This window comes from Mytilus californianus, unplaced genomic scaffold, assembly GCF_021869535.1.
Source record: "Mytilus californianus isolate M0D057914Y unplaced genomic scaffold, xbMytCali1.0.p SCAF_1, whole genome shotgun sequence".
Lineage (NCBI taxonomy): Eukaryota > Metazoa > Mollusca > Bivalvia > Mytilida > Mytilidae > Mytilus > Mytilus californianus.
In genome coordinates this window covers 38105294-38131582 of record NW_026262581.1, presented here as the reverse complement: position 1 = coordinate 38131582, position 26289 = coordinate 38105294, and the positions used below count along the sequence as shown (strand labels likewise).

Here is a 26289-nt window from a genome sequence, read left to right as displayed (position 1 = left end):
GCCGTCGGCCATCTTGGTTCGCGGGCGGGGTCATCTGACACATTTTTAAAACTAGATACCCTAATGATGATTGTGGAGAAGTTTTGTTAAATTTGTCTTAGTGGTTTCAGAGAAGAAGATTTTTGTAAAAGATTACAAAAATTTACGAAAAATGGTTAAAAATTGACGATAAAGGCCAATAACTCCTTAAGGGGTCAACTGACCATTTTGGTCCAGTTGACTTATTTGTAGATCTTACTTTGCTGAACATTATTGCTGTTTACAGTTTATCTCTATCTATAATAATATTCAAGTTAATAACCAATAAAATGCTCCGCAGGGCGCAGCTTGATACGACCGCAGAGGTCGAACCCTGAACAGTTGGGGCAAGTATGGACACAACATTCAAGCTTGATACAGCTTTGCATTTGGATTGTGATTAAATATTTGACACAGCATAGGTTTCTGACACAGAATGAATGTGGTCTAAGAACTTAAAAATTTTAAATTGGACATTCACCTATTATGGTCCAATATCCAAAATCTAAATACATGGTTAGATTCAGCATATCAAAGAACCCCAAGAATTCAATTTTTGATGAAATCAAACAAAGTTTAATTTTGGACCCTTTTGACCTCAATGTGGACAAAGTTGATAACAGGGCCACAAAAACAAAAATCTAAATACATGGTTAGATTCAGCATATCAAAGAACCCCATATATTCAATTTTTGTTGAAATCAAACAAAGTTTAATTTTGGACCCCGATTTGGACCAACTTGAAAACTGGGCCCATAATCAAAAATCTAAATACATGTTTAGATTCAGCATATCAGAAGAACCCTAAGAATTCAATTTTTGTTAAAATCAAACTAAGTTTAATTTTGGACCCTTTGGACCTTAATGTAGACCAATTTGAAAACGGAACCAAAAATTAAGAATCTAAATACACGGTTAGATTCGGCATATCAAAGAACCCCAATAATTCAATTTTTGATGAAATCAAACAAAGTTTAATTTTGGACCCTTTGGACCTCAATGTGGACCAATTTAAAAACGGGGCCCAAAATCCAAAAACTAAATACACGGTTAGATTCAGCATATTAAGAATTCCAAGAATTCAAGAATAAAACCCCATTGAAATTGGTCAAGAAATAAGCAATTTATACGAAGTATCTTCTTTTGCACAATACTGTGCAATTAAATATTTCTTGCTATTGCGCAATACTGTACAATTGACAATTTCTTGCTATTGTGCAATATTGTGCTATTGGATATTTCTTGCTATTGCACAATACTGTGCAATTGAAGATTTCTTGCTATTGCGCAATACTGTGCAATTGAAGATTTCTTGCTATTGTGCAATACTGTGCAATTGAAAATTTCTTGCTATTGCACAATACTTATTATATAATAATTTACACATCCTGTTTGGTGTGTATCTCCTACCATATCATTATTATTTGCTTTTAAATATAAATCAGAAATAACCAACTTAAAATGGAAAATTTTAAAAGAAAACCCCACCCCCCCCAAATTTTTTGAACCCCCTTATGATTCATCACTCCCAAACTCAATCCCTGCATTCCCTTTGTGGTATGGTACCTTGCAGTACAATTTCAGAGAGCTCCATACACTTGAACACAAGTTATTGTCTGGAAACTGTAAAAATGTGTTTTTTGGCCCCTTTTTGGCCCCAAATTCCTAAACGTTTAGGGCAATTACCCCCAAACTCAAACCCAGCTTTCCCTTTGTGATATGGAACCTTGTAGTACAATTTCAGAAAGATCCATACACTTACACACAAGTTATTGTCCTGAAACTAGAAAAATGCTTGTTTTTTGCCCCTTTTTGGCCCCTAATTCCTAAAATTTTGAGGCAATTACCCCCATCATCAATCCCAGCCTTCCCTTTGTGGTATGGTACCTTGCAGTACAATTTCAGAGAGATCCATACACTTTAACACAAGTTATTGTCTGGAAACTAGAAAAATGCTTATTTTTGGCCCCTTTTGGCCCCCAATTCCTAAACGTTTCAGCAATTACCCCCAAACTCAATTCCAGCTTTCTCTTTGTGATATGGAACCTTGTAGTACAATTTCAGAAAGATCCATACACTTACACACAAGTTATTGTCATGAAACTAGAAAAATGCTTGTTTTTTGCCCCTTTTTGGCCCCTAATTCGTAAAATTTTGAGGCAATTACCCCCATCATCAATCCCAGCCTTCCCTTTGTGGTATGGTACCTTGCAGTACAATTTCAGAGAGATCCATACACTTAAACACAAGTTATTGTCTGGAAACTAGAAAAATGCTTATTTTTGGCCCTTTTTTGGCCCCCAATTCCTAAACGTTTCAGCAATTACCCCCAAACTCAATTCCAGCTTTCTCTTTGTGATATGGAACCTTGTAGTACAATTTCAGAAAGATCCATACACTTACACACAAGTTATTGTCATGAAACTAGAAAAATGCTTGTTTTTTGCCCCTTTTTGGCCCCTAATTCCTAAAATTTTGAGTCAATTACCCCCAAAATCAATCCCAGCATTCCTTTTGTGATATGGAACCTTGTGGTACAATATCAGAGAGATCCATACACTAACACAGAAGTTATTTCTGGAAGTTACAAAAATGCTTATTTTTGGCCCCTTTTTGGCCCCCAATTCCTTTACTGTTGGTACCATAACCCCCAAAATCAATCCCAACCTTCCTTTTGTGGTATTGAACCTTGTGGTAAAATTTCATAGAGATCCATTCACTTAAACTAAAGTTAGAGTGCGAAAACCAATGTGTCTTCGGACGACGACGACGACGACGCCAACGTCATACCAATATACGACCACAAAATTTTTTTTGCGGTCGTATAAAAACGGCAAAATATCCTTTAAATTACCAATTCAGGGGGAGCAACCCAACAACGGGTTGTCAGATTCATCTGAAAATTTCGGGGCAATTAGATCTTCGACCTGATAAACAATTTTACCCATGTCAGATTTGCTCTTAATGCTTTGGTTTCAGAGATATAAGCCAAAATCTACATTTTACCCCTATGTTCTATTTTTAGCCATTGCGGCCACATTTGTTGGTTGGCCGGGTCACCGGACACATTTTTTTAAACTAGATACCCCAATGATGATTGTGTCAAATTTGGCCCAGTAGTTTCAGAGGAGAAGATTTTTGTAAAAGTTTATGGACGACGGACGCAGGACGATGGACGCAGGAAGACGGACGCCAAGTGATGAAAAAAGCTCAATTGGCCCCCCCCCCCCAATTTTTTGAACCCCCTTATGATTCATCACCCCCAAACTCAATCCCAGCCTTCCCTTTGACGTATGGTACCTTGCAGTACAATTTCAGAGAGATCCATACACTTGAACACAAGTTATTGTCTGGAAACTGTAAAAATGCTTGTTTTTGGCCCCTTTTTGGCCCCAAATTCCTATATGTTTAGGGCAATTACCCCCAAACTCAAACCCAGCTTTCCCTTTGTGATATGGAACCTTGTAGTATAATTTCATAAAGATCAATACACTTACACACAAGTTATTGTCCTGAAACTAGAAAAATGCTTGTTTTTTGCCCCTTTTTGGCCCCTAATTCCTAAAATTTTGAGGCAATTACCCCCAAAATCAATCCCAGTCTTCCCTTTGTGGTATGGTACCTTGCAGTACAATTTCAGAGAGATTTTCAATATTTGATGAAATCAAACCATATCATTATTATTTGCTTTTATATATAAATCAATAAAATGCTTCGCTGGGGCGCAGCTTGATACTACCGCTGAGGTCGAACCCTGAACAGTTGGGGCAAGTATGGACACAACATTCAAGCTTGATACAGCACTGAATTTGGATTGTAATTAAATATTTGACACAGGATAGGTTTCTGACACAGAATGAAAGTGGTCTAAGAACTTAAAATTTTTTGATTTACCTATTCAAACCATATCATTATTATTTGCTTTTATATATAAATCAGAAATAACCAATTTAAAATGGAAAATTTTAAAGAAAAAAAAAGGAAAAAAAAATCCCCCCCCCCCAAATTTTTGAACCCCCTTATGATTCATCACCCCCCAAACTCAATTCCAGCCTTCCCTTTGTCTTATGGTACCTTGCAGTACAATTTCAGAGAGATCCATACACTTGAACACAAGTTATTGTCTGGAAACTAGAAAAATGCTTGTTTTTTGGCACCTTTTTGGCCCCAAATTCCTAAACGTTTAGGGCAATTACCCCCAAACTCAAACCCAGCTTTCCCTTTGTGATATGGAACCTTGCAGTACAATTTCAGAAAGATCCATACACTTACACACAAGTAATTGTCCTGAAAGTAGAAAAATGCTTGTTTTTTGGCCCTTTTATGGCCCCTAATTCCTAAAATTTTGATGGTATTACCCCCAAAATCAATCCCAGCTCCCTTTGTGGTATGGTACCCTTGCAGTACAATTTCAGAGAGATCCATACACCTGAACAAGTTATTGTCTTGAAACTAGAAAAATGCTTATTTTTTGCCCCTTTTTGGCCCCTTATTCCTAAACTTTTTGGGCAATTACCCCCAAACTCAATTCAAGCTTTCCCTTTGTGATATGGAACCTTGTAGTAAAATTTCATAAAGATCCATACACTTACACACAAGTTATTGTCATGAAACTAGAAAAATGCTTGTTTTTTGCCCCTTTTTTTGCCCCTAATTCCTAAAATTTGAAGGCAATTACCCCCAAAATCAATCCCAGCATTCCCTTTGTGATATGGAACCTTGTGATACAATGTCAGAGAGATCCATACACTTACACACAAGTTATTGTCATGAAACTAGAAAAATGCTTGTTTTTTGCCCCTTTTTGGCCCCTAATTCCTAAAATTTGGAGGCATTTACCCCCAAAATCAATCCCACGTTCCCTTTGAGATATGGAACCTTGTGGTACAATTTCAGAGAGATCCATACACTTACACACAAGTTATGTCTGGAAGTTACAAAAATGCTTATTTTTGGCCCCTAATTCCTGAACTGTTGGTACCATAACCCCCAAAATCAATCCCCACCTTCCTTTTGTGGTATTGAACCTTATGATAAAATTTCATAGAGATCCATTCACTTAAACTAAAGTTAGAGTGCGAAAACTAATGTGTCTTCGGACGATGACGACGACAGCAACATCATACCAATATACGACCACAAAAATCTTTTTGTGGTCGTATAAAAATAACCAACTTAAAATGGAAAATTTTAAAGAAAAAAAAAAAGGAAAAAAAAGGAAAAAAAAAAAATAAAAGGGAAAAAAAAATCCCCCCTAATTTTTAAATCCCCCTTATGATTCATCACCCACTAACTCAATCCCAGCCTTCCCTTTGTCGTATGGTACCTTGCAGTACAATTTCAGACAGATCCATACACTTGAACACAAGTTATTGCCTGAAAACTGTAAAAATGCTTGTTTTTTTGGCCCCTTATTGGCCCCAAATTCCTAAATGTTTAGGCCATTACCCCCAAACTCAAACCCAGCTTTCCCTTTGTGATATGGAACCTTGTAGTACAATTTCATAAAGATCCATACACTTACACACAAGTTATTGTCCTGAAACTAGAAAAATGCTTGTTTTTTGCCCCTTTTTGGCCCCTAATTCCTAAAATTTTGAGGCAATTACCCCCAAAATCAATCCCAGCCTTCCCTTTGTGGTATGGTACCTTGCAGTACAATTTCAGAGAGATTTTCAATATTCGATGAAATCAAACCATATCATTATTATTTGCTTTTATATATAAATCAAAAATAACCAACTTAAAATGGAAAATTTTAAAGAAAAAAAAAAGGAAAAAAAATTTAAAAGATCCCCCCTTATTTTTTGAACCCCCTTATGATTCATCACCCCCAAACTCAATCCCAGCCTTCCCTTTGTCGTATGGTACCTTGCAGTACATTTTCAGAGAGATCCATACACTTGAACACAAGTTATTGTCTGGAAACTGTAAAAATGCTTGTTTTTTGGCCCCTTTTTGGCCCCAAATTCCAAAAATTTTGAGGCAATTACCCCCAAAATCAATCCCAGCATTCCCTTTGTGGAATGGTACCTTGCAGTACAATTTCAGAGAGATCCATACACTTGAACACAAGTTATTGTCTGGAAACTAGAAAAATGCTTATTTTTGGCCCCTTTTTGGCCCCTTATTCCTAAACGTTTTGGACAATTACCCCAACACTCAATTCCAGCTTTCCCTTTGTGACATGGAACCTTGTAGTACAATTTCAGAAAGATCCATACACTTACACACAAGTAATTGTCCTGAAAGTAGAAAAATGCTTGTTTTTTGGCCCTTTTATGGCCCCTAATTCCTAAAATTTTGATGGTATTACCCCCAAAATCAATCCCAGCTCCCTTTGTGGTATGGTACCTTGCAGTACAATTTCAGAGAGATCCATACACCTGAACACAAGTTATTGTCTTGAAACTAGAAAAATGCTTATTTTTTGCCCCTTTTTGGCCCCTTATTCCTAAACTTTTTGGGCAATTACCCCCAAACTCAATTCAAGCTTTCCCTTTGTGATATGGAACCTTGTAGTAAAATTTCATAAAGATCCATACACTTACACACAAGTTATTGTCATGAAACTAGAAAAATGCTTGTTTTTTGCCCCTTTTTTTGCCCCTAATTCCTAAAATTTGAAGGCAATTACCCCCAAAATCAATCCCAGCATTCCCTTTGTGATATGGAACCTTGTGATACAATGTCAGAGAGATCCATACACTTACACACAAGTTATTGTCATGAAACTAGAAAAATGCTTGTTTTTTGCCCCTTTTTGGCCCCTAATTCCTAAAATTTGGAGGCATTTACCCCCAAAATCAATCCCACGTTCCCTTTGAGATATGGAACCTTGTGGTACAATTTCAGAGAGATCCATACACTTACACACAAGTTATGTCTGGAAGTTACAAAAATGCTTATTTTTGGCCCCTAATTCCTGAACTGTTGGTACCATAACCCCCAAAATCAATCCCCACCTTCCTTTTGTGGTATTGAACCTTATGATAAAATTTCATAGAGATCCATTCACTTAAACTAAAGTTAGAGTGCGAAAACTAATGTGTCTTCGGATGATGACGACGACACCAACATCATACCAATATACGACCACAAAAATCTTTTTGTGGTCGTATAAAAATAACCAACTTAAAATGGAAAATTTTAAAGAAAAAAAAAAAGGAAAAAAAGGAAAAAAAAAAATAAAAGGGAAAAAAAATCCTCCCTAATTTTTTGATCCCCCTTATGATTCATCACCCACTAACTCAATCCCAGCCTTCCCTTTGTCGTATGGTACCTTGCAGTACAATTTCAGACAGATCCATACACTTGAACACAAGTTATTGTCTGAAAACTGTAAAAATGCTTGTTTTTTTGGCCCCTTATTGGCCCCAAATTCCTAAATGTTTAGGCCATTACCCCCAAACTCAAACCCAGCTTTCCCTTTGTGATATGGAACCTTGTAGTACAATTTCATAAAGATCCATACACTTACACACAAGTTATTGTCCTGAAACTAGAAAAATGCTTGTTTTTTGCCCCTTTTTGGCCCCTAATTCCTAAAATTTTGAGGCAATTACCCCCAAAATCAATCCCAGCTCCCTTTGTGGTATGGTACCTTGCAGTACAATTTCAGAGAGATTTTCAATATTCGATGAAATGAAACCATATCATTATTATTTGCTTTTATATATAAATCAAAAATAACCAACTTAAAATGAAAAATTTTAAAGAAAAAAAAAAGGAAAAAAAATTTAAAAGATCCCCCCTTATTTTTTGAACCCCCTTATGATTCATCACCCCCAAACTCAATCCCAGCCTTCCCTTTGTCGTATGGTACCTTGCAGTACATTTTCAGAGAGATCCATACACTTGAACACAAGTTATTGTCTGGAAACTGTAAAAATGCTTGTTTTTTGGCCCCTTTTTGGCCCCAAATTCCAAAAATTTTGAGGCAATTACCCCCAAAATCAATCCCAGCATTCCCTTTGTGGAATGGTACCTTGCAGTACAATTTCAGAGAGATCCATACACTTGAACACAAGTTATTGTCTGGAAACTAGAAAAATGCTTATTTTTGGCCCCTTTTTGGCCCCTTATTCCTAAACGTTTTGGACAATTACCCCAACACTCAATTCCAGCTTTCCCTTTGTGACATGGAACCTTGTAGTACAATTTCAGAAAGATCCATACACTTACACACAAGTTATTGTCATGAAACTAGAAAAAGGCTTGTTTTTTGCCCCTTTTTTTGCCCCTAATTCCTAAAATTTTGAGGCAATGACCCCAAAATCAATCCCAGCATATTCCCTTTGTGATATGGAACCTTGTGGTACAATGTCAGAGAGATCCATACACTAACAAACAAGTTATTGTCTGGAAGTTACAAAAATGCTTATTTTTGGCCCCTTTTTGGCCCCTAATTCCTTAACTGTTGGTACCATAACCCCCAAAATCAATCCCAACCTTCCTTTTGTGGTATTGAACCTTATGGTAAAATTTCATAGAGATCCATTCACTTAAACTAAAGTTATTGTGCGAAAACCAATGTGTCTTTGGACAACAATGACCCCAACGTCATACAAATTTTTTGCGGTCGTATAAAAAATCATATTGGCCATTGGTAATATACATATGCAGTTTTCTTTGCATAACCCATATGTTACTACCAGTCCAATTTGAGCTTAAAATCAGTAAAATAGTGTTTGGACTAAAGCTTTATATGTTTTTTATTGTTTGAAATAGATCATAGAATGAAAGTAAATAATGCTGAAGTCTATATAGCAAGTTTGGTTCTGTTATAGGTGTAATTTGGGCCCGGTCAGAAAGCACATACCAGAAAGTAGTACATATTTAACACAAAATAGTTCCTACGCATGGGTATAACTTTCAAAATATGTAGAATATTTAGGTAATTTCGGTATCAAATGAAAGCTGAATGACTGGTGATCATTGTAGAACATTTTTTGACTGATAAATTTGAATAATAAAATAAATGGGGAATGTGTCCATGGGACACAGATGATGTCCCCGCTTGCATATCATATAAGGCATAAAAATTGCATGAAATTTAAAAAAGAGGGTACATTTTGCCTGTTTGTCAGATCTGAAGTACCTGTTTTGGTACATCTGAGGTCCCGGGAACCAGTTCTTTCTTATATGCCATTAAAGGTATGTTGATTTTTTCAGTACAAGACACCATAAAGTGTTGCTTTGACATGCAATGATTGTCACTTTATTTGAACTTAAAACAAAAGAGCTGTGCCTGCTTGAAATTGAGGAATTTAACATAGAAAGCAATGGGCCATGAATTAGTGGTGTACTTCCAATAGAAGGTTTATTCTAATTTCCAAATGATGTAATATCACATGTATTGTGTTCATGTATTTAATGACAGAATGCCTCTTTCCACAAATCTTTACTAGGATACTGGACTTTTACACCCACCAAAAAATGGTAAGTAATTTAAGTAGCTAAACAATTTAATACTACATGTACATGTACTTAAAGTTATGTTTTTTCTTAAATCATAAACTTGTTATCAAATTGAAGCTAAGTATCACCATACATTGAAAAGTTACAAAAGATTACACAACAAATCCTTTAGTATGAACCTAATTCATCAGAATTGCTAATAACAATTTTAATGTGCACTCTATATATTTTTGATTTATTGTTATTGTTCCTGCAATATTATAGCATATTAATTATGAACCTTTTTATTTCTCCAAATGAGACATACATGGCATATGTCAATGCAAAATCTAAAATGCCTGAAGATATATCAGATTGATAGCTCCATTAAAAGATTATTTGTCATTTTCCAAGCTATTTGTTATTGGGTTTTTTTTTTAAGGGAACTAATTGCTCTCTAAAACAAAGAAATGAAAGGCGTACTTGATTTTTTTTTAAAACTAATACAGTCTTGACAGCATAAATTAGAATTAATTGGGACAGCTGAATGTCAATATGTATAACCTTAATAAATTAACGCACACCTATCATATTTATTTCAGATTTTCTATGAAAGAAGATGGAATATTCACTGAAATGAAAGTGATATCAAATGGAGATAAGGAAATCTTAATTTACTGTTCAAATGATAAATACCAACAACTTAATTCTTTTCTATTTCAAGAAAACTTTATTGTAAGTATTGATGTTTTTCAATTTTCGTTAGCATCACATTTTCCATTTAGAAGTTATGCAAGTTAAATGTGTATAATATCAGGTTACTCATCCATTTTATTGCAGCAAATAGGAATTATCATGTTTGCTTCCCCCCAAAAGTGTGAAATTCTTATTTATCTGATGTGATATGATATTTATGAAACATGTACCTACTAAATAATGCTCTTTTTTCAGGATACACCTTGAAAACGATGTCTACACAGAGATTGACAATTGATAATCTGATTGAAAACAGTCACTACAAAAGTCTAAAAGTCTGAAAAGACCAGTTTTTGTCTTAATTTGCATGAAGTTTTACTCGACATTCTCCAAAAGTATGACTTGTGTCTTAATTTTTCTTGACAAATGACAAATTCTCATTTATATTAAATTTGTATGAAATTTACTCGACATATTCTCGACATTCTGAATATGGTCTTAAAATTTCTTGACAAATTCTTGACATTTGAATACTGTCTTGAAATTTCTCGACATATTCTCGACATTCTTATTTTTTCTCAGTATGGCTTGACATATTCTGAACATTTTGAATTGTGTCTTAAATTTACTTGACAGTTCTGAGTGTTACAAATCATGACCAATATTCATGATATAACTTTAATCTTTATTTCTCTTTATATGATATACTGTTGTTTCAAGTTACACTTCTTTACAACAAAAATAAAAGTTGGGCATGTAAAATAATTGAAAATTTGGGTATATAAATATTTTTACAAATGCAAATATGGCTATGAAATCTAAAGTATAAAATAATTCAAATGTGGGTGTGTTGATATAAAACAATTTCAATGTGGGTTTTTAAATAATTACAAATTTTGATTCCTAAATCTTATAAATTAAATGATTCAAACCAATCATACTGTAGACATATTTCATTCTACATTCATAATATTCAATGTTGATATGGTAAATAATTATTAAACCAAAATGTGGTTTATATAAATAGCAAATTATGATGATATACAAATCATTCATTTAACAGAAGAAAAATTTGTGTAATGTCATCTGTTGGAATATATTAAGTATTACACATGGACAGCATGTTCCCCATAAAATTAAGGTATTCCACACCCCAGAGTACATGCAACTGTCAAATAGAAGTTATTGCTTTACCTGTAATCAGCCATACAACTTATCAGTTGACCGACCATGCCACTAGTTTGTTGATAGATGAAAATGAAAATCATCATTTTGATGAAAAAAAATTGAATTGAAATGGATTTTCTTCATCAAAATTATGAAGTTAATTATTTTAACATAAAAACAAATTGAATAATTCCCAAAGATTAAAAGAAAATTATTATCTACTCCAGGAATAATAAAAAAAAATGTATTTATAATGGGTCCCATCAATGATTTCTATAGAAATCATCGGTATTATGAAATGGTTCTCAAACAGACATGCATAATATAGATCTAAACATTTTTTTCTTTTCAGGAAGGAGTTATCACAAATATTTATTTTTGATAAAAAATTATAAAAATCAACTCTCAATTTGAATAAAAAATGTTTTTGGGTTGTTCTAAAAAATGAAAAATTTGTAAGGGTTCCGCGGAACCCAGTGTCTCGCCTACTTTTTCTGTTAATCGCAGGCTCAACAAAAATGAGGAAGTAAATCAATAAAAATATTCCTCTTGATACTAGCATTTGATTGTAAGAAGCTTCTGTCCAAGTTTGGTAAAAATCCAGGATAGTTTATGATTCTAATAAATGTTTAAAAACTTTAACTGCAGACTGAATGTAATGTTCACTGGAAGAAAACAAAATTTCCTTCTAGATACTAGCATTTGATCATAAACAAGCTTCTGTTAAAGTTTGGTACAAATCCAAAATAGTATAAGAAAGTTATTAAAATTTTAAAAACTTTAAAGGGAAACTTCGCAAAAAAATAAAAAATTGATATTATGTCCATTCCGTATAAAAAAGCACAAATTCATAAATATTAAAGTTTTATTCTGCTAGATAAGAGATCACCATCGATTTTAAATTTAGAGTATCAATTCTCTGCGTGCGGCCATTTTGACATCTTCTCGGTTTAGAAACCACGATATATCTATAAACCACAAAGGACCAAAACCAGCAGTAACCTAACGTAGTCGCATTTATCCGACTAACTAACTTGATACGGAAAATGTAATTATTTTTTTAAATAACTACGGTCTGTCGTTTTTAAACTGTTTTTTCTTTACGAAGTTTTTGAAACAAGAAATTTATATGGAATTAGTTAAAAAGTCAAAGTTCAAAGTCATAAATAAGTGTTCCGTGTAAAATTGTTTTCAAAAATCTAATGTGTTCATAATTCTTTTATGTAATAAACTTATTTAAATAAAGTCGGACCTTCTCTTATCTGATCACCAGCATGGCTAAAGGAATTAATGCCTGAGGTATTGTGAGGTGACACGTCCAGGTATTCAAGCGATTTCATGTCGGGATTAAAAACTCTTATAACACAATTTCATAAAGCATGTTCATGCATCGCTTCACTTCTGAGGGTATTGATCAGTGTACACAGCCGATAACTTGTAACTTTCCATTTTGAAACTATCAGGTGTATAATATACATCTCTGTCTTGCGTGTCCGATAGTGATATAAATAATTCCAAAAAAAGATTTGATAAAATAAAAATCTATTTACATATTTTTTCCAAGGGTAAATTGGGGAAAATGTAAGTATATACTCGTTGTCAATAATGATGGACATTTTGAATAATGAAAGACTATTGATTTAACAAAAATGTACGCACTTGTCGATCATTGGTTTATACGCTTAGATAGAAAGTTACGGAACTATAGATAGTCTCAATTTAAAATTGTATATTGAATATAAGAAAGAACATCCAGAACAAATTTGATTTAAATACAGGTCGATATCTAACTTGCTTTGGTTCATCGAAGTTATGGACATAGTAAAATCACAGATTTATATTTCAATTAGATTGTTCTCGAACAGTTGAAGAAATTCGTCATCATCACAATTGTTGGGTATAATGTATATTAATGTGAACATGGTTCTAATAGAACCTTATGCCAATTTTCCTGCTCCGACATGCATGTAATATATATGCCACTGGACGTACACTAATCATCCCCAAAAAGTTTATTTGAAGAAATAAAGAAACTTCACTCCTGATAGACTGATAGTAGTTGTAATTAACGTCTGATCAGCTTGAGGGTTGATTAATTTATTACGTTAGCTTGTGGGGGAATAAACCCGGCATTCCCAATATTGCACGTATGCATAAAATATGAAATAAGAGTAATATAAGAGAAAATATAAATACGAAAAGTCGCATATCTGGTAAAAAAAAGTCTCACCAACTATAGGATTTCACGAACAATTGTCATTATAATCGAAATAACGGACAGTCATTAAAATACATGCATGTACGCTTTGATAAAAAGGGGTGCCGCAATTGCATATTATTCATCATAAATCTATTTCAAGTTTATACTTTCCTGTTATTCTTATCAGTTAACGCAGAAACACGTAACTATACATCTCTAGTTAGCGACAATCAACTATATAAATATCTGAATCTGATGTGACTTACCGTTCATCTCTAGTGGTTCATCTCCTTCATTTTTTTTCTTCTTTTTTTTTTTATTTGGGCAGGAACATAAACATTGTTAGATATAATGTTCCCAGGTTTGAGGGGGGGTGGGTGTGTGTGGGGGGGGGGGGGGGGGGGGGGGGAGGTCAAGTCTATCGAAAGTTACAAAATAAGAACGTTGGTATTTATGAATTTACAAGAAGAATTCTGTTCTTGGACGTAGTTTTCTTCTTTTTTTTTTTTTAGTTCAGTGATTTAAATTGAGAAAAAATCTAGTCAGAATTTAAATCGTTCCAGCAATCCCCCACCTAAGACTCCTCTAAAATCATGTATGGTCATGCTTCACAATCATCAGAATTTACTTTGCAGTGATTAACCTTGACATTTCCGGGTATAACAGAGCTACTTGTATATTACCTGTATGTGGTTAGGTGACGTCCCATGAGGTCTTACGTATACAGGTTCACATTTATAATGGTTTCTGATATAACAAGGTTTTATGACATTCACACTTCTGCATGTTCTGTATACCAGTTTCTTATCTTATTTTCAGACCGAATGAGGATGTGAATATTTTCCAGGAAAAATATTGAGTATCAAAGTATCAAATTAATTTCGGGATTTTTTTCTTTCTTGGTATTAAATCACAGAAATTTAAGGAATATACTGCTTATAGATATGAGAAGATGTGGTATGAGTGCAAATGAGACAACTCTCCATCCAAGTCACAATTTATAAAAGTAAACCATTATAGGTCAAAGTACGGTCTTCAACACGGAGCCTTGGCTCACACCGAACAGCAAGCTATAAAGGACCCCAACAAATTACTAGTGTAAAACCAGGAGTATTCTTGTCAGTTAAATATATGTCTGCGGTATAGACATGGTTTATGAATGAATGATAAGTCTTGCAAAGGTACAAGATATAAAGCACATTGAAAATTGATTCCGCCGGTCTGTCTCCGTTCATTAAAGGAAAGTTGACGTTAGATTGATTCTGTAAATTTTTTTTAAACATCGTTGGTCAAATAGCTAAAGTATTTGTTGTGAGATGTAGAATATTTTAATAAGGACATTCCTGATTAGGTAAATGTAGATCGCTTTGGACAGACCAAACTATATTAATGTAACTGATAATTTTCTCTGCACATTTCAATATTCAAAGTTACCGATGATAGTTCAAAATAGCACAGTTTTTGGTTTATATGCTCGTTTTCGTGGGCCATTTTTATTTATAAAATTATCTCATTGAAAGTTATTCAGAATTCCGATGTTACAACAAAAGACTCACCCATCTATTTAAAAACTGAGCTAACGCAAAATATAAAAAAATATATATAACGGCGATTCAGGTATATTGCCACCATATTCCTCCCCAAATAATTATTTTTTCTGTCTCAAACCCACATTTCTCTTTTATCATTTTTTTTTATGTTTTTCAAACCCGAAAATAATTTTTGTTCGTAATTATTCGATCTCATTCCAATAAGACAAAGTTGACCTTAAATTTCCTGTCAATTTTTTAAACATCTTTCTTCAAATGGCTGAAGTATTTATACGTTGTGAGATTTAAAATATTTTGATTAGGACATTAATTCCTGAATATGTAAATAAAGATCGTTTTGGACGGACCAAATTATATAATTGCAATTGGTAATTATCTATTTCAAATATTCAAGGTCACCGATTCTAATTTAAAATAGTACAATTTTTAGTTCATACACTCGTGTTTAGAATGCCATTATTATTTATTCAATTAAATTAATTCAGTATTTCATTGTTGCAAAAATATTAGGCAGTCATAATTCATTTTAAACTGAGCTTACGGAAAATATAAAAATATACCACGGTTATTCAGTTATTGTGCCACCATATTACTCCCCCAAAATAATTACATTTCTTTTTTTATTTTCTGTCTCAAACTATCACACCCGTTTATCATTCATGCGAAATGATGTTCACACCTGGAACGGTGAACCGTGACGGCTAAAATTCTTCACTGAGTGAAGATCAAAAGATAAGAATAACAGAATGCAAACCTTTAAATACCTTGAATTTAATCACGCATTCAACAGGTAGTCACTAAGTGTCAAAGTACAATACACATTGTATTTTACACAGTACTAGCGGGAAATGTTTGCTAGACTGAAGTAAAAGGTGAGAATACAAACATGCATTTTTAATACACTATCAGTTATATGTTTGTTGAAAATATCCGTCGGAAAAAAAATTCATAAAAATATTCTATTGTATGATTTACTTTTATTACTATAATGACTATAATCATATCAGAAATTCTTAAAATATAAATCGTACATTTTATTTTTAAAAGTTGCACGGCTGATCACTTTACTTTCTTAATTATTAGTTGGTTAATAGCTACGCCAAAAGTCGTCGATGCGCTTTAAATCGCGTTATTAGATGATTAACGAACAAGACTTAAAGGAGATTAATTCCACTCCCGGCATGCAAAAAGACTTAAACTACGTCACATAAGTCAGAAAGTTCCAATAAATAGAATTAATAATTTCCAATTTTCTTCTTTATTAGTTTTCATATCCAGATAAAACTTGGTGAATATGTTTTTTTATGGTATTATGAACATAATAAGATGATAAGTAAAAAATCGCGAATTTTCCCTTTAACCACAGAGTGAATGTGTTGTTTCCTGACAGAAAATCTAAGTCCATTCAAAAGTAAAATACGGAAAAAATGGATTTATTATTTTACAAAATTTCCTTCTAGATACTAGCTTTTGATCATAAACAAGCTTCTGTCCAAGTTTGGTACAAATCCAAAATAGTATAAGAAAGTTATTAAAATTTTAAAAACTTTAACCACAGAGTGAATGTGTTGTTTCCTGGCAGAAAATCTTAGTCCATTTAAAAGTAAAATACGGAAAAAATGGATTTATTATTTTACAAAATTTCCTTCTAGATACTAGCTTTTGATCATAAACAAGCTTCTGTCCAAGTTTGGTACAAATCCAAAATAGTATAAGAAAGTTATTAAAATTTTAAAAACTTTAACCACAGAGTGAATGTGTTGTTTCCTGGCAGAAAATCTAAGTCCATTTAAAAGTAAAATACGGAAAAAATGGATTTATTATTTTACAAAATTTCCTTCTAGATACTATCTTATGATCATAAACAAGCTTCTGTCCAAGTTTGGTAGAAACCCAGGATAGTTATTAAAATTTTAAAATTTTAAAAACTTTAACCACAGAGTGAATGTAATATTTCCCGGCAGAAAAACTAAGTCCATTTATAAGTAAAATACGGAAAAAATGGAATTTTATTTTTACAAAACTTACTTGTGGATACTATCTTATGATCATAAACAAGCTTCTGTCCAAGTTTGGTAGAAATCCAGGATAGTTTAAGAAAGTTATTAAAATTTCAAAAACTTTAACCACAGAGTGAATATTTGTGGACGCCGCCAACGACGGAATGTAGGATCGCTATGTCTCGCTTTTTCGACTAAAGTCAAAGGCTCGACAATAAGGTTTTTGAATCAAGATGGGAACAAATTCTTTGACCTAAACGAAAGCCCCCCCCCCCCCCCTCCTTTTTTAGCCACACAAACCCAAAAGATGAATTGTGGGGTCCAAAAGAGATACAAGACACCTATTTTAGTAAAGCAAATTTGACTGGCAGTTTTGCGAACGGCAAAAATCTAAATGCTGTTTGTCAATACCTTCGACTTATATTCCAAGTGAAAACAATTACTTAAATGTTTAATAAAAATAAATCAAAATTAAACTACATGGGGGATTATTCAGGGTAATCCAACTTAGTTGCACCAAAAGGGTATCTTACTATACCAAATTAATCCTTGATTCTTCAAAGTTTAGTTTAGCCATAATAAAAAGGAGTATATAACAGCAATAGAATGTCATAAACAGTGCAGAATAAGTCTGTTCACATTTCAGGCGAAATTTATACTGTTGAGATAGTGTCAAGACATATTTAAGACTGTCAAGAATGTATCGAGACATATTCAGACATTATTAAGAATGTCAAGAATATGTCAAGACAGATCGAGACAAATTTAAGACAGTCAAGAATTGGTAGAGACTAATCCAGACTCTTATCAGATGATACAGGAAGTGTCGAGAAATTTTAAGGCAATGTTCATACTGTCAAGACACTTGTCAAGAGAAATCAAGAACCTTATTAGACAAATTCATACTATGTCAAGAATTTTTAAAAATTATTCAGACAAATTAAGAATGTCGAGTAAAAATTCATGCAAATTCAGACAAAAACTGGTCTTTTCAGACTTTTTGACTTTTGTAGTGAGTACAGTTATAGCATAATTGCATGTGTTCATGTAATGTGAATGATTTGATCTATGACATAAGAATTTTGTGAAATGTGAATGTTGTTCCATGGAATAGAAGATTGAACTGCTTGAGGATTAGTGAGAGACAAAAAACAGGACATTTGTGATACAATTAGAATTTATGTGATGATATTATATCATCAAAATTATGCCTATTCCTTTATACTGATGTACACATCATAATGTGGAAAATTAAATCATGTCTTAATTTAATTGCTGTTCTATATTTATTTAAATTTGTCTTAATATGGTGATAATTAGTTAATCTTGAATCAAGGATTTCATCTGGATATTCTCAAGATTTTCCCAGGATTCTAGCAGGACAACTTTAATTGATTAAATCCTGATCTCAGGATTGATTCCTGATGTAAGGATTTTCTAGTGCCATCTCAAAGATCGCAAGAATATCTCAGGATTCTGTATAGTACGGATCCCAGGAAATCCCATGATTATCTTGTTTCAATACCGTCTCTACTTAACCCTGGTCTCAGGACTAGGATATCCCAAGATTGTCTTGTGACATTTTCCAAGAATATCTTCAGATAATCTACTGATTTCCTGAGATATCCTGGACCATTTTCGCAAGGGCGCAGCAAATTGCATCCATGCTTAAATTCACATCTGTAAAAATCTAATAACTAATGTTTTGTTTTATTTCTCCAAATATTTAGAACAATTTGACAATGCTTACTATTTTTTTAAAATGGATGGCTGTGACATATATTATTTGAATTGCTGATTATTAAATTGACTTATTGTGGACATCGGATGGTGATTCTGTAGATTTTACTTTTTCACTGAATACTTCATCTGTTGATACATACTGTGACTGTATATATATAAATATATTTAGCTATGTTGAAAGGTGTATATAATGTAAAATCATAAAAATACAAATTCTTTATTCTCTAAGAAAACTTGTAAAATTTCCACTGCTATTTTTGCTAAATCGGTGCAATTTGGGTACTGTTACTTTAGGTTTGAACTGTTAGAAACTGCTATAAATTACCTTATCTAGAGGAAAAGCTGAGTGTGCTGTACCACCACCAAAAACATACAACCGAAAGTCGTCACTAACCATTTCATGTCTATATCTACAAAAACAGAAATTTCAATGTTAATTATCAAAGTGATGGAAATCACTAGTGGAAAGATTGAAAGAGCTGTGCAGATAATTTCAATTCATAACTTTAGTCTTCTATTGAGGTGTGGTGATGGACAGAAAAATGAGTGTTAATTTCAGCAGGTCACTAAATAGTTTGCATAACTAATTCTTATAAATTGCAATTTAATATTTTTTTTTATTAAAAAATGTTTATAGTTTCAAGTTTTGAGTTTACATTTTGCAAGTTACCAAATAAAAGATTTCTCTAAATTACTTTATGTATCCTTGTGGTTCTTGTATAAAACATAACAACATTTCCTGAATTTTTGACAAATAGAAGATTTTCATTTTGAGACAATTCCTTTTTATACGCCCGTTTACCGGACGTATTATGGTATACCGTTGTCCGTCTGTCCGTCCGTACATCCGTCGTCAACATGTCGGACATTAACTCAAAAACGCTTTAACCAATTTGCATAAAACTTTGGTGAATTGTTTATATCTATTGACGTGAGCTCCCTTTTGTTTTTTATAAATTTTAGATTTTAAGTTTCCGAGTTATGGGGTTTTATTCATTAAAACTAGAGGCTCTAAAGAGCCTGTGTCGCTCTCCTTGGTCTATGTGCATATTAAACAAAGGACACAGATGGATTCATGACAAAATTGTGTTTTGGTGATGGTGATGTGTTTGTAGATCTTACTTTACTGAACATTCTTGCTGCTTACAATTATCTCTATCTATAATGAACTTGGCCCAGTAGTTACAGTGGAAAATATTTTGTAAAAATTTACAAAAATTTACAAAATTTATGAAAATTGTAAAAAAATTGACTATAAAGGGCAATAACTCCTTAAGGGGTCAATTGACAATTTTGGTCATGTTTGACTTATTTGTAGATCTTACTTTGCTGTACATTATTGCTGTTTACAGCTTCTATCTATAATAATATTCAAGATAATAACCAAAAGCTGCAAAATTTCCTTAAAATTACCAATTCAGGGGCAGCAACCCAACAAAGTGTTGCCTGATTGGTCTGAAAATTTCAGGGCAGATAGATCTTGACCTAATGAACAATTTTATCCAGTCAGATTTGCTCTAAATGCTTTGGTTTCAGAGATATGAGCCAAAAACTGCATTTTTCCCTATGTACTATTTTTTAGCCATGTCGGCCATCTTGGTTTGCGGGCGGGGTCATCTGACACATTTTTAAAACTAGATACCCTAATCATGATTATGGACAAGTTTGGTTAAATTTATCTTAGTAGTTTCAGAGGAGAAGATTTTTGTAAAAGATTACAAAAATTTACGAAAAATGGTTAAAAATTGACTATAAAGGGCAATAACTCCTTAAGGGGTCAACTGACCATTTTGGTCAAGTTGACTTATTTGTAGATCTTACTTTGCTGAACATTATTGCTGTTCACAGTTTATCTCTATCTATAATAATATTCAAGATAATAACCAAAAGCTGCAAAATTTCCTTAAAATTACCAATTCAGGGGCAGCAACCCAACAACGGGTTGTCAGATTCATCTGAAAATTTCAGGGCAGATAGATCTTGACCTGATAAACAATTTTACCACGTGTCAGATTTGCTCTAAATGCTTTGGTTTCAGAGATATGAGCCAAAAACTGCATTTTACCCTATGTACTATTTTTTAGCCATGTCGGCCATCTTGGTTCGCTGGCGGGGTCATCGGACACATTTTTTAAACTAAATACCCCAATGATGATTGTGGCAAAGTTTGGTCAAATTTGGCCCAGTAGTTTCAGAGGAGAAGATTTTTGTAAAAGTTTACGGACGACAAACGCAGGACGACGGACGACGGACGCCAAGTGATGAGAAAAGCTCACTTGGCCCTCTGGGCCAGGTGAGCTAAAAAGGGGGATTTTCCAGTTTTCGGACAATAACTCAAGAATGCTTTCACCAACTTGCAAGAAATTGTGGTGAATTGTTTATATCTATTGACATGAGCTCCCTTTCGATTTCTATATATTTTAGATTTTACGTTTTCGAGTTACAGGGTTTTATTCATAAAATAAAATGCTCCGCAGGGCGCAGCTTGATACGACCGCAGAGGTCGAACCCTGAACAGTTGGGGCAAGTATGGACACAACATTCAAGCTTGATACAGCTCTAAATTTGGATTGTGATTAAATATTTGACACAGCATAGGTTTCTGACACAGAATGAATGTGGTCTAAAAACTTAAAAATTTTAAATTGGACATTCACCTATTATGGTCCAATATCCAAAATCTAAATACATGGTTAGATTCAGCATATCAAAGAACCCCAAGAATTCAATTTTTGATGAAATCAAACAAAGTTTAATTTTGGACCCTTTTGACCTCAATGTGGACAAAGTTGATAACGGGGCCCAAAAATCAAAAATCTAAATACATGGTTAGATTCAGCATATCAAAGAACCCCATATATTCAATTTTTGTTGAAATCAAACAAAGTTTAATTTTGGACCCTGATTTGGACCAACTTGAAAACTGGGCCCATAATCGAAAATCTAAATACATGTTTAGATTCAGCATATCAAAGAACCCTAAAAATTCAATTTTTGTTAAAATCAAACTAAGTTTCATTTTGGACCCTTTGGACCTTAATGTAGACCAATTTGAAAACGGAACCAAAAATTAAGAATCTAAATACACGGTTAGATTCGGTATATCAAAGAACCCCAATAATTCAATTTTTGACGAAATCAAACAAAGTTAAATTTTGGACCCTTTGGACCTCAATGTGGACCAATTTAAAAACAGGGCCCAAAATCCAAAAACTTAATACACGGTTAGATTCAGCATATTAAAGAACCCCAAGAATTCAAGAATAAAACCCCATTGAAATTGATCAAGAAATAAGCAATTTATAGGAAGTATCTTCTTTTGCACAATACTGTGCAATTGAATATTTCTTGCTATTGTGCAATACTGTACAATTGACAATTTCTTGCTATTGTGCAATATTGTGCTATTGGATATTTCTTGCTATTGCACAATACTGTGCAATTGAAGATTTCTTGCTATTGCGCAATACTGTGCAATTGAAGATTTCTTGCTATTGTGCAATTGAAAATTTCTTGCTATTGCACAATACTTATTATATACCATATCATTATTATTTGCTTTTAAATATAAATCAGAAATAACCAACTTAAAATGGAAAATTTTAAAAGAAAAAAAAAAGGAAAAAAAGAAAAAAAAAGAAAAAAAAAAATCCCCCCCCCCAATTTTTTGAACCCCCTTATGATTCATCACCCCCAAACTCAATCCCAGCCTTCCCTTTGTGGTATGGTACCTTGCAGTACAATTTCAGAGAGATCCATACACTTGAACACAAGTTATTGTCTGGAAACTAGAAAAATGCTTATTTTTGGCCCCTTTTTGGCCCCCTATTCCTAAACGTTTCGGGCAATTACCCCCAAACTCAATTCCAGCTTTCCCTTTGTGATATGGAACCTTGTAGTACAATTTCAGAAATATCCAAACACTTATACACAAGTTATTGTCATGAAACTAGAAAAATGCTTGTTTTTTGCCCCTTTTTTGGCCCCTAATTCCTAAAATTTTGAGGCAATTACCCCCAAAATCAATCCGAGCATTCCCTTTGTGATATGGAACCTTGTGGTACAATGTCAGAGAGATCCATACACTTACACACAAGTTATTGTCTGGAATTTACAAAAATGCTTATTTTTGGCCCCTTTTTGGCCCTTAATTCCTTAACTGTTGGTACCATAACCCCCAAAATCAATCCCAACCTTCCTTTCGTGGTATAGAACCTTATGGTAAAATTAATTGGAGATCCATTCACTTAAACTAAAGTTAGAGTGCGAAAACCAATGTGTCTTCGGACGACGCTGGACGACGCCAGACGACGACGACGACGACGCCAACGTCATACCAATATACGACCAAAAAATTTTTCATTTTTGCGGTCGTATAAAAAGGGGGGTTTTCCAGTTTTCGGACAAAAAATCAAAAATGCTTTCAGCAGTTCTTATGAAACTTTGGTGAATTGTTTATATCTATTGATGTAAGCTCCATTTAGAATTTTATAAATTTTTCATTTATCATTTCTGAGTTATGGGATTTTTTTCATTAACTAGAGGCTCTCAAGAGCCTGTGTCACTCACCTGATTCTACTTTGGTTTTGGAAATCATTTTAAAATAGACTAAAATCATAACAGATACCCTAATAATGAGTGAGGTCAAATTTGATTTAATATTGGCCCTGTAATTTAATAAAAAATCCTGGTGGCCATCTTGAACAGTAAATCAGCAACAAAGTAGCAACACTTCATCAGCACCTCATAAGAAACATTTATGCCATGTTTGGTTTCATTCCATTCAGTGCACCTCTAGAAGAAGCATTTGTATGTATTTCCAATAGGATCTTATGTTAAAGGAAGTCCTCCGCTGGCGGCCATCGTGGATGAAGGATCAGCTTCAAAGTAACAACACTTAGTCAGCACATCATAAGGAACATTCATGCCATGTTTGGTTTCAATCCATTCATAGGTTCTCTAAAAGAAGACATTTGTATGTATTGTCCATAGGGTCCTCTGTAAAACACTGTCCCCAGCTGGTGGCCATCTTGGATGATGGATCGGCTTCAAAGTAACAACACTTGGTCAGCACTTCATAAGGAACATTCATGACATGTTTGGTTTCATTCCATTCAGTGGTTCTCTAAAAGAAGACATTCGTATGTATTTCCCATAGAGTCCTTTGTTAAACTAAGTCCCCCGCTGGCGGCCATCTTAGATGATGGATCGGCTTCAAAGTAACAACACTTGGTCAGCACTTCATAAGGAACATTCATGCCATGTTTGGTTTCATTTCATTCAGTGGTTCTCTAAAAGAAGACATTCGTATGTATTTCCCATAGGGTCCTATGTTAAACTAAGTCCCCAGCTGGCGGCCATCTTGGATGATGGATCAGCTTCAAAGTAACAACACTTGGTCAGCACCTCAAAAGGAACATTCATGCCATGTTTGGTTGCATTCCATTCAATGGTTCTTTAAAAGAAGACATTTGTATGTATTTCCCATAGGGTCCTATGTAAAACTAAGTCCCCCACTGGCAGCCATCTTGGATGATGGATCGGCTTCAAAGTAATAACACTTGGTCAGCACCTCATAAGGAACATTCATGCCATGTTTGGTTTCATGCAACTCAGTGGTTCTCTAAAAGAAGACATTTGTAAATATTTCCCAAAGGGTCCTATGTTAAACTAATTTCCCTGCAGGTGGCCATCTTGGATCATGGATCGGCTTCAAAGTAACAACACTTGGTCAGCACCTCATAAGGAACATTCATGCCATGTTTGGTTTCATTCCATTCAGTGGTTCTCTAAAAGAAGACATTTGTATGTATTTCCCATAGGGTCCTATGTTAAACTAAGTCCCCCGCAGGCAGCCATCTTGGATTATAGATCGGCTTCAAAGTAACAACACTTGGTCAGCACCTCATAAGGAACATTCATGCCATGTTTGGTTTCATTCCATGTAGTGGTTCTCTAGAAGAAGTTCAAAATGTATAAAGTTAACAACGACGACGACGATGGCAACGACGACGGACAACGGACGCCAAGTGATGAGGAAAGCTCACTTGGCCCTTCTGGCCAGGTGAGCTAAAAAAGGGGGGATTTTCCAGTTTCGGACAATAACTTCAGCAGTTCTTATGAAACTTTGGTGAATTGTTTACATCTATTGATGTAAGCTCCGTTTAGAATTTTATAAATTTTTCATTTATCATTTATGATTGAGTTATGGGGTTTTATTCATTAAACTAGAGGCTCTCTGAAGAGCCTGTGTCGCTCACCTGTATTTACTGATGCTTTGGAAATCATGTATCCAAGTACATCCTGAGGCGAAGCCGAAAGGGTGTACAGGGTACTGAAGGGTGTTAAAATATCCATATCTACGGATATGAACGTAGATTACGAATTTATCCCCGGTCTTAGTCCAAATTTGTCGATTTTTAGAGAAATTTGACAACAAAGGGTAACGTGAAAGCAATGTTTTTTTCATTTTCTAAAAATCTTTTATTGAAATTTGGGAATTTGACATATCTTTTATGGGGTGTAGGGTACTACCTTTGGTAGAACCCTACAGGTAGTCAAATATAAGACGTTTTTAATAGGGAGACAGAGAAACTGGAGTGGGTCGAATTTTGCGCTCAATGTTGTGAGAGTTACATCATAGACGGTGTTACGTCAACGTGGGTCATTTGCATAGCTAGGTCAGTAGTCCCATTCATAGACAATGTGGCAGCCAAGTGATGCATTTACTAAAATGAGTGCAAATGATCGACAAAAAAAGATAACATCGTTAGTGGATTACATATTTAATTACAGACATCATGAATAATCTACAGAATTCTATATTTCACATGGAACAACCATGGAACTAAGGAAAACGCGCGTGATGTCCCCCAGAGTAATGGATAGCAACGTCCGGGTATATGGGTTAGCAACACCCAGGGGCTATGGATTTTGTAACGACGTGCGTTATCCAATCAAAATCCTAGAAATATACAAAGCCGGGGATAATAGATATTATAATGATATCTAAGATAATAACAAAAAACTGCAAAATTTTTGTAAAATTAATAACTCAGGGGCAGCAACCCAACAACAGGTTGTCGGATTCGTCTGAAAATTTCAGGGCAGATAAATCTAAATTTGATGAACATTTTTGCCACCTGTCAGATTTGCTCTAAATGCTTTAGTTTCAGAGATATAAACCAACAAGAGTGCACACGCTGAAATGTCTCGCCTTCTTTACTAATCATTGATATTATGTTGATAGTCCTAAATATAAAGCTTTATTACAACTGTCACATAAACTTAACATTAACCAAGTAAACTAAACATTGACCAATGAACCATGAAAATGAGGTCAAGGTCAGATGAACCATGCTAGGCAGGCATGTACAGCTAACAATTCTTCCATACAACAAATATAGTTGACCTATTGCTTATAGTTTAAGAAAAACAGACCAAAACACAAAAACTTAACACTGAGCAATGAACCTTGAAAATGAGGTTAAGCTCAAATAAAACCTGTGTGACTGAC

The 26289-nt window shown here is 34.0% G+C and overlaps 1 protein-coding gene and 1 long non-coding RNA gene across 9 annotated transcripts in view; both read right to left on the bottom strand.

Moving 5' to 3' along the window:
- The window catches only part of LOC127702419 (kelch domain-containing protein 10-like), a 174687-nt gene that overhangs the window by 68071 nt on the left and 80327 nt on the right, over positions 1 to 26289 (bottom strand). For all 4 annotated transcript variants that reach the window (XM_052206636.1, XM_052206644.1, XM_052206623.1 and 1 more), the window contains one exon: positions 19099 to 19183. In XM_052206636.1, coding sequence (XP_052062596.1) covers positions 19099 to 19183 — 85 coding nt within the window. The remainder of the gene's footprint in view (positions 1 to 19098; positions 19184 to 26289) is intronic.
- On the bottom strand, positions 1597 to 8577 carry LOC127703178 (uncharacterized). 5 transcript variants are annotated; one of them, XR_007982748.1, is made up of 5 exons: positions 8491 to 8577; positions 6213 to 7004; positions 4897 to 5506; positions 4176 to 4736; positions 1597 to 1987 (listed from the first exon to the last, which is right to left on the bottom strand). It is a non-coding gene; the product is annotated as an uncharacterized LOC127703178 (long non-coding RNA). The 5 variants fall into 5 exon arrangements; XR_007982744.1 differs by lacking the exon at positions 8491 to 8577 and adding an exon at positions 8167 to 8323 and having other exon boundaries at positions 6213 to 7462; XR_007982746.1 differs by lacking the exons at positions 6213 to 7004; positions 8491 to 8577 and adding an exon at positions 7844 to 8126 and having other exon boundaries at positions 4897 to 6051.